This window comes from Epinephelus moara, chromosome 14, assembly GCF_006386435.1.
Source record: "Epinephelus moara isolate mb chromosome 14, YSFRI_EMoa_1.0, whole genome shotgun sequence".
NCBI classification, from domain to species: Eukaryota; Metazoa; Chordata; class Actinopteri; order Perciformes; family Serranidae; genus Epinephelus; species Epinephelus moara.
Genome location: NC_065519.1, coordinates 41,826,053 through 41,838,418, shown reverse-complemented (window position 1 = coordinate 41,838,418; position 12,366 = coordinate 41,826,053). Strand labels below are relative to the sequence as shown.

Genomic DNA, 12,366 nt, shown 5'->3' with positions numbered 1-12,366 from the left:
TGTCTGTCCCACGTTTTTCTACTCACTGACGTGGTCAATCTATGTGAAACTGCACATAGGCATTGAGGACTGGCATAGGTAGAAGGTGACAAAGCTACCAGTGGGTATGGACTAGTTGAGTGTATTTTGAAAACAGACAATGCATGTAGCAGGCTGAAGTTGACACAGCGTCCCTAAAATGTCAACAACCAACGCACCCAGGGTACCTTGCACGTCATCTCTCTATGTAGGAAGTCCATGACCAAATGTCAATATGTGACAAGGTCAGGCTGAGGATGTGCTAGGAATTTCCCTATCCATTCTTTATAAGATTTCATGACATAATTTTCCACTGCAATGATACTGTGAATTGAATTTTAAGAACCTGAATACCATTAAACTGAGCAGAAAAAGATGAGCAACAGCAATGACAATATAAGCAAAATTTGATCAAAAACTATATGCTGTTTTTTTGTTAAATTATGTCCTGAAATACATACATACCTGTCTTGTTCATTAGACGTAATATATTTATTTAACAGTAAAATCCTCTTCGTAAAATACAAGATGTATCATGAACATCTACTGAACACAGGAAATGTCACAAATATGTCCTCCAGATTTTGAAAAGGAATTCAGTCATTCAGTCATTAGTGTGAGACTGATAAAGCAGGAATGAGGCCTCTCAATCTCTTTTCAACTGCTCAACATCTTCCACTTTCCCACAGGCTGATCTGAAACAACAATAAAGTCTCTGGGCTATGTCTACAGCCTGAACCAGAGTCGAACAGCCCCCTGCTGCCCTTTCAGTAATTAGACCAATTTAATTGGGCCAGCTAGTCTCTCTCTCTTCAGATTCTCCATCTTATCTAAAGGCAGCGGCAGGGTTTTAGGGAATTAGCTCTCATTACTGGAAGGGCTTCATTATGATTTTGTCTTCTGCTTTTGTTTTTTCCTCATCCACTTAATGTATGTGAGAAGACCTCCAAATCTGACATTAGAGATGATTTTATAGTATGATAGTACACTTTAAGTTGATCAAAATAATCATACCTGGATACAGTCTGACTGCAGAAGGTCTTCATTATTATAAATGCATTATTTATAAAAACAAAAACATATACACATTGGCATGATTTAAACACGCTGTTGAATGAATGCTCCCCTATTCTCACCACAGAAATTCAAATGTCTCTTGATGATATAACACACTTTTTTCCTTATTGTGCTAGTTTACCACGGTTTCCACAATTTCAAACTACTCTATCATAATTGAAAGACCTTTCATTTTTTAAGGTTAAAGTTTAGACGCAGCCCTTTTTTTTCATGCAGATATGCTAATACCAGCAGTGTTTGCTGTTCCACTCTTTTCCACCGAATCTAACTATATAATATAAATGCCTGTGACTGATACAGTGGCAAAACTTTGGGCACCCCTGGTCACACACACACACACTGGTGGCCAAGGCTACCATACAAGGTGCCACCTGCTACTCAGCTTAAAGGGACATTGTGTAACATTTTCAGTTGTTTATTGGCAAAAATCAATGTCTGCATTCATAAATATGTCATCATTGGTGTACAAATACCTCCACCAATAATCTGACTTATTCTCGTAAAAGGAGAATTTCAGATTTGTTTGTACATTGTGCGGGTAAGTTGTCTGGGGGGTTCCATAATGTTTCACCATGTTGAGAATACACCCGCCAGCAAGTGACATACAGCACCGCCTTTGGCGTTTTCGTTGAGAGCCAGGCCAGTGCTGCGCAACTGAGAAGCCAAAGGAGAGGAGCAAGAGGCACTTTGCTACTACCCCGGCACTACTGCAGCATAACAAAGTCCCACTCTTTGAGCATAATGCAGGATCATGCATATGCAGCATCACAGGAGACGGAATCCTTGTCGCCAAGACAGTGCAGAAAGGAATCAAAAAGGCAACGTGACCGGCGAATTCAAAATACGAGGGGTAGCCTTTCCCAGGTGGAGAGAGCTCCTGAAGGAGAAAGGTAATGCAATCACAGCTAACAGCACTAACAGCTAACAGTGGCTAACGGCTAACAGCTAACAGCTAACAGCTAACAGCTAACAGCGGCCATTAGTGGCGCTGGTAGTTGTTAGCAGCTGTTAGTGACGCAGTGATGCGAGGAGAAGGATGAGGTCCCAACAGTCCTACGTTGTAAACACAGCCAGCATGGTGAGAGGGGAGTTTGTCAACTCGTGTCGCATGTGTCTGTGTAGGAGCCTGAATGAATACTCCATGAAGTATCGGATGATATGGTTTCATCAGTGTTATCATAGCCTTTTGGTACACAGCGGCTACCGTTGCAATTCCCGTTTGAAGCAGTGAGGCGCTAGAGTGCGCTATCCGTTTGAATGCAATATATGATTTCAACGTCAGATGGGAGACATTTATTACACACTGTGGCTTTAAATACAGGCACACACTAATGGTACACTTAGCAACTTGGGGTTCAGTATCATGTCCAGGGGTACTTTGACATGCGGACTTTGGGAGCCAGGGATCGAGCCACTGATCTTATGATTAGTGGAGGACCTGCGCTACCACCTTTCATATGTTTTCTTACAAAAAACAATGCGCCCAAAACATATGCCATGTAGTTTGAAAGGCTGCGATCATGTGACTAATATCCTGACGGCAGCAAACAAGGAAGCAGTCACGAGAGCTTGTGAAGAGGCAGGTTGGGGTGGTGGATGGATCAAAACATTTTTTTTGTTCTTTTGTAGAATATCATACAAGCTGCTCTTTGAGAATATGTTGCAAACATCAAAGTGAAGTGACAACAAGCACAAGCAAACACATTTTTGACAGGATTGGGAAAAAAAAGTTGAAAGGTCATCAACTCTGTCTCGTCCTCAAGCTGCCTGTCAAAAAACTACAGACAAACCCTGCAGAGCAACCTTAACCCATGAAGCAAAACCCTTTTTGCAGACTTTTGAGAGAACACTACATCGAGAGGAAGGTCACGTGACGCAGGGGGATACTAACGAGAGTAAATAAGGTTAGCCTAGTTAGCAAGGCTGTCAAAAAGTGGCCTCCAGTATTAATTTCCATGGTTTTAGTGAATACAGTGTTGTGTGTTATCACATTCTAGACATTCAGGTATCATACTATTACTTGCTGGCTGGAACACGCTCACTTTAAACTGAGCCCTGAGTGTTCCTATGCATTTATATATTATGTGCGGGACTTTAACTATGCATGTTGCTAATATCCATTATTTAACTGAAGCACTCTGGCCAGGTCTGGTGAACACGAAATGCCTGTTTGCATTACTTGGTGTTAAGTGCACAATGACCTCAGTGACCAAAGAGTCTTCTACAGGAAGTCAATTCTGACCTGAAGTACTGTGTGGGCAAGAACAATAGGTGGAAGATCAGCATTTAAAGCTATTAAAAGCCAGATGAATTTGAACAACCCCAGTGTGGCTGATAAGTCTGTGTACTTAATCTGCGTGTTAATTAGTAATCATATTAAAACAGAATGTACAAATCAGTGTGAAGCATACTGTGTCACTGTGGGTGAAACCTCAAATGTGACGTCAGTGTGTGAAAGTGAAAGCAGCTTGTTGGAACATGAACATTTTCACATGTTGGATAGGCTCCAGGCTTAGTATGGTCATCATCTATGTTCAAGGAATACTCCTTAAACCTATCTTTTGGGCTAAAAAGGTCTGAACCATGTGTAGCGTGATCCTCTGTTGACAAGTCAGAGTCAAGGTGAAACGCTGATGACAGAAACCTCTCAAGCCAGCCATACAGCATAATCCACTTCTTTGCTATTGATCTGTGTCTTTACAGTATCCAGTTTCTCCACGAGCTACAGTACGTAAATACTAGGGGTGTAAATCATCAGTCTCCTCACGATAGGATATGATATTGATTCTTTGGAAAACTATAATATATGCCGATATTACTGTCATGATACCATTTCGATTTGATGCGATTTAGGGGCCTGTGATCAATATGATACACAATTCAGTTACAAAAGAAGCTGCCACCCCTGTCTTTTTTGCTTTTGGCCATAAAAGATAAAAACAACACATAAATAAGTAACTGCTTAAGTGCATTTAAGTTTACTCTAAGCTGACAGCTCATGGGATAAGTTTACCTTCAGATCTTTCTGCCAGAAAGTCCTTTCTAAAATAGATCTTTTCATTTTAACCCAAACCATCTTCGTCTTTTTCCTGAAGTTTCAGGTCTATCTGGCTGAAAACCCTGATGGCAAACTTCTCCCAAACAGCCATAAAACATGGATTAACAACATCATTTAACTGAAGTATCAAATTCAGCTCAAAAACAACTGTCAAGGTTCATAGACAACTGTTTTTTTGACACTTTCCCTTTACTTATAACCTGACAAATTAAATGTAACGTTGTCATTTTTCTTACTCACCATTGGCTTAAGTCACCGTATCTCCCGACAGAACAGCTCGGTTGAATTTCAGCTGGCATAAAAGTTTTTTCAGCCGAACATTGTTGAAACTGAGCAGCTAATGTTGCTTGAGAAGTAAACGCAGATGGCTGTCCAGGCAGGTAATGTTACAACGTGTCTTATCTTGTATAAGCATTGTTTACACACAGTATGTGCTCTGTCTGTTACTCCTTTTTCTTTCCACACTGCTGATTAATTGCTGATTTATTCCAGAGTAAATAAATGTTACCCTCATCGTCTTTCTCTTGTCTGTTTGCCATCTGCCTGCCGCTGTTTGACAGTGACAGGCTTTCAAAATAAAAGTGTATCCTGAAAATGACGATGTTTTCACTTTGCATCGATGACACTGGATCGTTGATCACTGAATCGATATATATCGATCCAGATCAATGGATCCTAACACCCCTAATAAATACACTACTTCATGTCATGCTGCTGCCTAGCTTTGATGCTCTGTCTGAAGTAGTGTATCTAGTGATTTATTTGCAGTGAGGGTTGAGGAGAATATTGGGGAGGTTGATTTTTTTGCTGCAGGAGTGGTTTGAGACATTTTTGCGGCCTTTTTGATACATTCTGGGATCTTGGGTCTTCCACACCAAGCTGACTATAAAACAGCTGCCGTACTCCATGAAGGAGCAAGCTAAAAACTTTCAAGAGAAACCTTTGTAGGCAAGAGAGGGGAGTATTTGATACTCAGCTCATGATTTTGGTGGAGTAATGCCTGACAGGTTTGACATCTCCTTAACGCGTTGTATATTGTTTATTGACAGCAACATCAAGTGGTTTGGTTTGAGTCTGATTAGGATGAAGTGGATGCCTCCATGTGGACGTATTCCTGGTACAATCATCTGGGGTTGGAGAACCTGGGGTAGACCCAGAACAGGGAGAATGATTCATCTGGGCTGGGGATGCCTAAGATCACTCCAGGGGGAGTGGGAGAAGATAGCTGGGATAAAAGGGTCATCCTGGTTTCCTTGCCTAGAGTGTTGCCACTGCAAAGGTGGACTTGGATAAGCTGTAGAAAATGGACAAAAGGATGACTCTTCCTTATCATATCTAGAAACAAAAATGTAAGAACAAGAGATGCTGGGTTTAGGAGTAGTGTCTTGACCAGAAACCCAAGGGCCCTGTGACTGTGCACAGCATTTGAAAAGTTCTCTCCACATAAGGCTCACTTATGTTCTTTGCTGGATAAGCAAACACAAGCAGAGCCCCCTGTCCTTACTCTGCCTTTATGTCATCTATATTTGAGCACATTTTTTGAAAGCTTATCAATTCAGACAAAACAGAGCAGTTTCACAAGGAACTGTCAGGGCAGAATAGTCTAGTTCAAGTGAGACATGACTGTAGGATATGACAAAGACATTTTTAAAAAAGTAAGAATGGAATGAATCGGAAAAATAGTGAAAAGAATTCTCCGTCTACATGTAGCGATGTATTAAATGGCCTTACAAACCACCACTGCCTACAGCGCTGACTCAGTTGAAATGTAAATTATGACAATCTCCTTTGCCATTGCCATGTCTGTCGTTGTCAGAGACCTTTGATTCTGCCTTCTACTGCCATCTAGTAGATGCATCTTTATCAACAGACAAAATGATTGGAGGTATGTAGATTATAATATATAGTAATGCCTAAATTGTTTGATATGAATGTATCTATTGTTGTACCAGAATAAATGAGCCCATAGTGGGTTTGCCAGGTTACCTGCATACGCAAGTTTAAATAACTCAGTGCTGACTTTTGGTTTCACATGAGACATGAACAGCAGTCTTCTGCCTCAGGGTCCTGTGTCTGACCTAGAGTTGTACCGATACCATCAAAAAAGAGTTTTATGGCATTCATTCTACTATTATTTTACACAGAGTTTTAGGAGCTGAGACATACAACAATTCATATCCCATCCATTTTGTATTTTATGCGCTGGTACCGGATCGGTACTCAGTATCGGCACAAACCTAAGGTTCAGGGATCGGAATCGGTATCGGGAAGGAAAAAGTGGTATCGGTACATCTCTAGTCTCACCCTGACCTCCTCCCAGTGTGAGCGATTGGCTTGGGTCTCAGTCCGGTTTCAGTCAGATTCAGCTCAACTGCAGGATTTTGAGATGGTAGATATTTTAGCAGAGTTTTAAAATCTTAACTACTAACTAAAATATCTGCTCATTGTGAACTGTCAAAAAATGATCTGCCAGTCTATAGTAAAGGATATACATATACCAGATAATTTGGTAACAACGGTAACATGCAATCGGTCATTATGTAGTCCCTTATTAAAGAATCTGTGAAACCCACAGAGTAACAATCGCCTCAAAACCCCGCAGACTACAAGATGATTTTTTGAGTCTTTTTTTTTCCTGAGTTCTTTGTAAGACCATAGTAGAACATAGTATCAGGTTCAGTACAGTGCAACATGCCCTGCTGTTCATGTAGCCTGATGATGCATGATGACATCATCAAAAGGGGCAGCTGTGGCTTAGAAGGTAGAGCAGGTCAGCGGGAAGATGGGTGGTTCGTTCCCCAGCTCCTCTAGTCTGCATGTGAGGAAAAACCCACGGGCAAGATACTCAACCCCCAATAGTCCCCGATGGCTGTGCCTTCTTTTACTTTGGCCACCAGTGTATGAATAAATGTGTGTGTGTGTGTGTGAGAGAGAATGTGGCATGTGTAGTTTAAAAGCACTTTGAGTGCTGCACTATACAAATTCAATTCACCAAAACTGTCCAATGAATGAGTCACCTGTCAGTCCATGTGACTTTGGTCACAACACAAAAAGGAACCAGACCTAAAAGGCAAGGGTCCATTTTTTTTCTATCAACTGAGACAAACTACAGAAAGACTTGAAGAATCTTTGGTGTCAGAAAGGACCCAAATGCAGAGCAGTAGGCAGTTTGAAGGTTTAAACAAAAAGCAAGCCTTAATGCTGGTAAAAGAGTTCCTGCAAACAGGCAGGCAACAAAACACAAAGTCCAAAAGAAAAGGACAACCAAAACTTAAACTGAAACAAACCAGGGAAGCACAATGAACAGAGGGATGAACTCAGGGAAGAAATTCAAAATGGAACACAAGAGACCATACAGGAAATGACACCACAGACGAAGTGACAAGGAACAAAGAGAAACACATAGTATATATACACAGAAAACTAAAAAATGAGACACAGCTGAAGTAGGTGGACTGGACACAGGCAAAATGTGGGAAATGGGGATTGGCTGAAAAACAAGGGTGTGGTTGGGAATGCTAGGGTGGAGCAGACAAGACACATATACAACAGGTGTGAAGGGAAGACTGGGAACAGGGAAGGACTAACGAGACTGATGGAGGACAGGTGTGATAGAAAGCAGGTGGGAAAACACACAAAGACAGGAAGTAAAACCAGGCATGACACATGAGGAGAGAATCTATAAACTAAAACAGGAATTGTATTAAACACGAATAAATGACATGAAATGAGGAGGAACACAAACACATACAGAAGAAAACAAAGTCCACAAGATAACAAAATATGGACAAAAATCCGGAGCATGACAATTTGGTAGCTGAGGCCAAACTTTGCATTCATGCTATGACCATTCATGCACACACAAACACATAAACGCAGTGTCACTTACAGCTCTCAATCTCCAAGGTGCAGTTCTGCTCATCCAGTGGGTATCTGCGCAAGTCCATCATGCAGGCAGCTGTTGTGGTGATCCTAAAAGACAAGGTAAGACAGGTTTATTTATTTAACTGCTCATCATATACAAAGGATTTTCAAAGTGCTTTACAGCAAAACCTGCAGGCAACAAGTTAAGTCAGAAAATTGAAACTCATGTTGAATGTGTTCATACCTTTGTTACTAACTACCTCATCTTCAAGACCCCCTGATGTTACTAACGTTACACAGCGAGCCAATGAAAACGTACAGGAGTCTAGTGGAGTATGAGTATTATGTGTGCAGTTGTGAACATGACCAAAATGACTACCCCTTGTTTTAGGCCAGGCGAGTAAATGTGCCTGAGTATAGCAATCTATTATATTTCAACCTTGTTCATGGATACACTGCTGTCAGGCTAACCTTACTAGTTAACATTTGTTAACTTTTGCTGCTGTTTTTGACCTAACGGTACTAGGTCAACCAAAACTTGGGTCATGGCTAAAAACATGGAGAAGTTGTCACAGCACATTGTAATTGTTTCCAATTTGAGGCATGTTTCACGCAATGCTATAACAGTTATCTCTGACAGTAGTTGGCTCTGCTCCGCCAGACTGAAGTCAGAGGTTTTTGATCCACATCTGCAGCTGTTTCTCAGTGAGTTTTTAAAAAAAACTTTTATCTGTTATGTCCTACAATTTTCAGGACTTAAAGTGGCTCTTGTTTTTCCCCCAATTTGATTAAGTGGAACAGCCGTAAACTACACAAATCATAGGCATCTGTGCAGTGCTGGTAGTCTCTGCTTCCAGTTGCATGCCCTCCATCTGCAAAGCACAACAATGTATGACGTTATATGCAAAGAAGCTATTAAAAGATGTGGAAAATAGAGCAGACTTTGGCTCAGTTTTAAAAATGGCTGCAGTTGGGGCATATCTTAGCTCTGAGGGGAACTAATTCCATCAGTGGGCAGCGTAATGGCTAAAAGCCATTTCATCACATTTGGAAAAAACTCTTGGCACCAGTTACTGACCGGTCCCCACAGGCCTGAGAGACCTACCTGGCTTGTACTCAGCAAACATATCTGCTATATATTTTGGTTCCAGACCATCAAGTGACTTATACATAGATAATAACTAGGGCCTTGAAGTCAATTCTGTATTTAACTGAACACCAATGCAAGGATCTAAAAATTAGAGAGATGTTTCTCTGTTCTTGGTGTTTGTCGGTATTCTACCAGCAGTATTTCAGATGAGTTGTAACAGTCTTGTTTAGCTGTAATGGTCTTATTGGTGAGACCAGGAAAGAGTGCATTACAGTGGTCCACTTGACAAGAAATAAAAGCGTTACTAATTTTTCCTAAATTTTGCTTGGACACAAAGTTTCCAATTTTCACTGTTTTAAGACGCCAGAAAAGTGATTTTCTTATCAGATTTAATGTGGCCACTGAAATTTAAATTGTCATCAGTGATTACATCAAGGTTCTTGACTTAGGTGTTTGTTTATAGTCCTCTAGGATTAAGGTAAGCACTAAGCGCTAGCCTTGCTTTTTTTATTGCTGAGGAGAAATATTTCAGTCTTATCTTTGTATAATTGGGGGAAATTTTGTTGCAAAAGGAACAGAAGAAAGTGAATCTATAGGACAATACTCACTTGGTTAAAGTGTTAGATTAGGGTTGGGTTATATGCCATGAAAAATAACATTTTTTGGGTATATTGCAATACACAATATATTCCGCAATATCTTGAAATTTCCTCGAAACTACTGTAAACTACTAAAATGCAAAAATGATTTAATGAACCACACTTACAAAACTTAAATAAAGTAGCTACTGTCATTTTAAAGTAAATAAAGTACTACTCATAATACAGTTCAATAAAGTACTGTTATAATAAAGCTGAAAAATGTGTTGTCATTATTAAAGAAAAATAAAAGCAGAACCACTGGTGCTTTTATTTTGAAGCCCCTAGCTTGTCTCTGGCCACATGTGTTGATGTTCTTGCTGTAAACTTGAAGTTAAACTGTTGCGCCTTTCAACATGAGGACTTATTTACTGTAAGCTGGAAACAAACTAACAGCTCTTCAGTCCATATATTAATAATATTTGCAAGTTGCATTTGTGCTCCATGGTCACAAAATAAGACTAAACAGTAGTGGTCAGGAGCTCTGCAGGTACAAAGACGTGCTTCCTCTGCTTACTCAATTGTTAATCTCATTAAGTTAAACTGTTATCGTGGGGCAATTAAACGTGATGATTTATTTACTGTAAACTGGAAACAAACTAAAAGCTATCCAGTCCATATATTAATAAGATTTACAAGTTGCAGTAGTGCTCCATGGTCACAAACTGTGACTTAATAGTAGTGGTCAGGAGCTCTGCAGATGAGAAACAAACCTCGCCTGCTTTCACTCTATTGCTCAGGAGAAAGTGATTTGGATGAGTGAAGGAGTGTGTGTGAAGTTTCATGTTTGAGAGTGTTTCTTTATGCATGTGTATCTGTGAGAGGGAAAGAGCCACAGGATCGAGCAGGAGAACTGAAATGCCGAAGAGAGTGTCATGCCCATGGCTTAAAAAAATGACTATTTATACTAATGATTGCAATATAGTCATTTTATACATACCATGTGAAACATGTCCCGATACATTTAATATATTTGATATATCACACACACCCACCCTTAATACAGTAGATCAGTGAGTCATCTGCATAGCTATGACAAGCAAATTTATAGTCTTGGAGAATTTCAACATACGGTAGCATGTAAATATTGAACAGAAGGGACCCAAGAACAGATGCTTGTGGGACTCCAAATGCCATAACGATTCTTTCAGATTCAAAATTATCGATACTGACTACATATCTCTTTTCGGTCAGATATCTGAGGGAAAATCCATCATGAGCACTAACACACTGTGCCCTTACATTACAGTACTTCCACAACAAGAAATTCCAAGTTTAGAACTTGCACAAATAGCCAGTTCAGTCAATACCACAAAACATCCAGCATTCAAGTCCCAAAAGAGGAAAACATGTGATTTCCTGATACCTGGGTAAAACACTCAACTTCCTAAAAAATGAACAATGCAGTTTATCCCTAACACTCACGTTGAATCTCCTGCACACTTCCTACCTACACCGCCCTCATCACACAAATCCTTTTACATCACAACTGGAACTGAACTATCTGTTTCTTTCCCATAATTGCCTTTGCACTGCTGAAGTCACGACTACAGCTCCCCTCCCTTTGAAAAGCCTCGTGTTCAATCTTAATTACAACTATGAGTAATTAAGAATTAACACTAAAATCCAGGCAATTGGGTGAAACCCGCGACTTCCCCCCTTTGAAGTCTTACATCTGAAGGAGGAAACACTTTAGTTTGACAGTTTAGCGGAGAATTAATGATTGAGTCATTTCGTTTTTTAAAAAATTCTGAGCTCTGTGTTGATGAGAGCCACTAACAGTCCTCTGCGAGAGTGAGAGAGGCTGTAGAGTGTTGGTCCTATTCATTTTGTGTGGTACAGCAGCAGGCCCTGGTTACAGCCTCATACAGCTGATTATGGGTTGTTGTATAGTGAAAGGGGCCAGTCATCAAAATCATTTGTTTAAAACACAAAACACAATTAAACCTCATCCCAGCAAACCACTAAAACCGTTAAGGCCTATAATGCTGTAATGAGAAAATATATTGCATGGCTTATGGACAAGCAATTTTCGTGTTGACATGCAGATACAATCATTCAAACTGTAAATTTGGCAGCACAGTGGATATACAGGACGAACGATTACTGCATGCCTCATGTCATTTAGGGAGAGTTATGCATACTGTACTGCAGTATATTTGGTGAGGGAAACATCAAAGCTCTTTTAGGGCTTAAGATGAACTAAAATGGATAATAATGGTTTATATGTATTTATATTCTCAAATCGATGAGCTAAAATTAGCCCTTCCTAAAATAAAGATGGATTTCTGAAATACGGTACTATATAATTTTAATGTAAGCAAAACTGTTTTAACAGTTGTTTACAAATCACTCATTGAGTCGGTCCTGACCTACAACATCTCATCCTGGTACACCTTTCTTTCTGTTAAAGATAAATCCAAACTGTCAAAAGTCATCAAACATGCTACTAAAATAACAGGCACCACTCAGACCTCATTGACAGATCTCCACGCACAGGTAGTCAAACGGAAAGCCAATCATCATACACAACCCCTCAGACCCACTCCACAGTTCATTTCAACTCCTCCCATCTGGCCGGCGCTACATGGTACCTATAGCAAGGACAAACATAGTAAAGA

General features: G+C 40.1%; 1 protein-coding gene across 1 annotated transcript in view; it reads right to left on the bottom strand.

Annotated features, from left to right (window-relative positions):
• gabrb1 (gamma-aminobutyric acid type A receptor subunit beta1) overlaps positions 1-12,366 on the bottom strand; it is a 96,735-nt gene that overhangs the window by 13,830 nt on the left and 70,539 nt on the right. Inside the window, exon 5 of the mRNA XM_050062347.1 lies at positions 8,043-8,125. Within this exon, the coding sequence (XP_049918304.1) occupies positions 8,043-8,125 (83 nt within the window). The remainder of the gene's footprint in view (positions 1-8,042; positions 8,126-12,366) is intronic.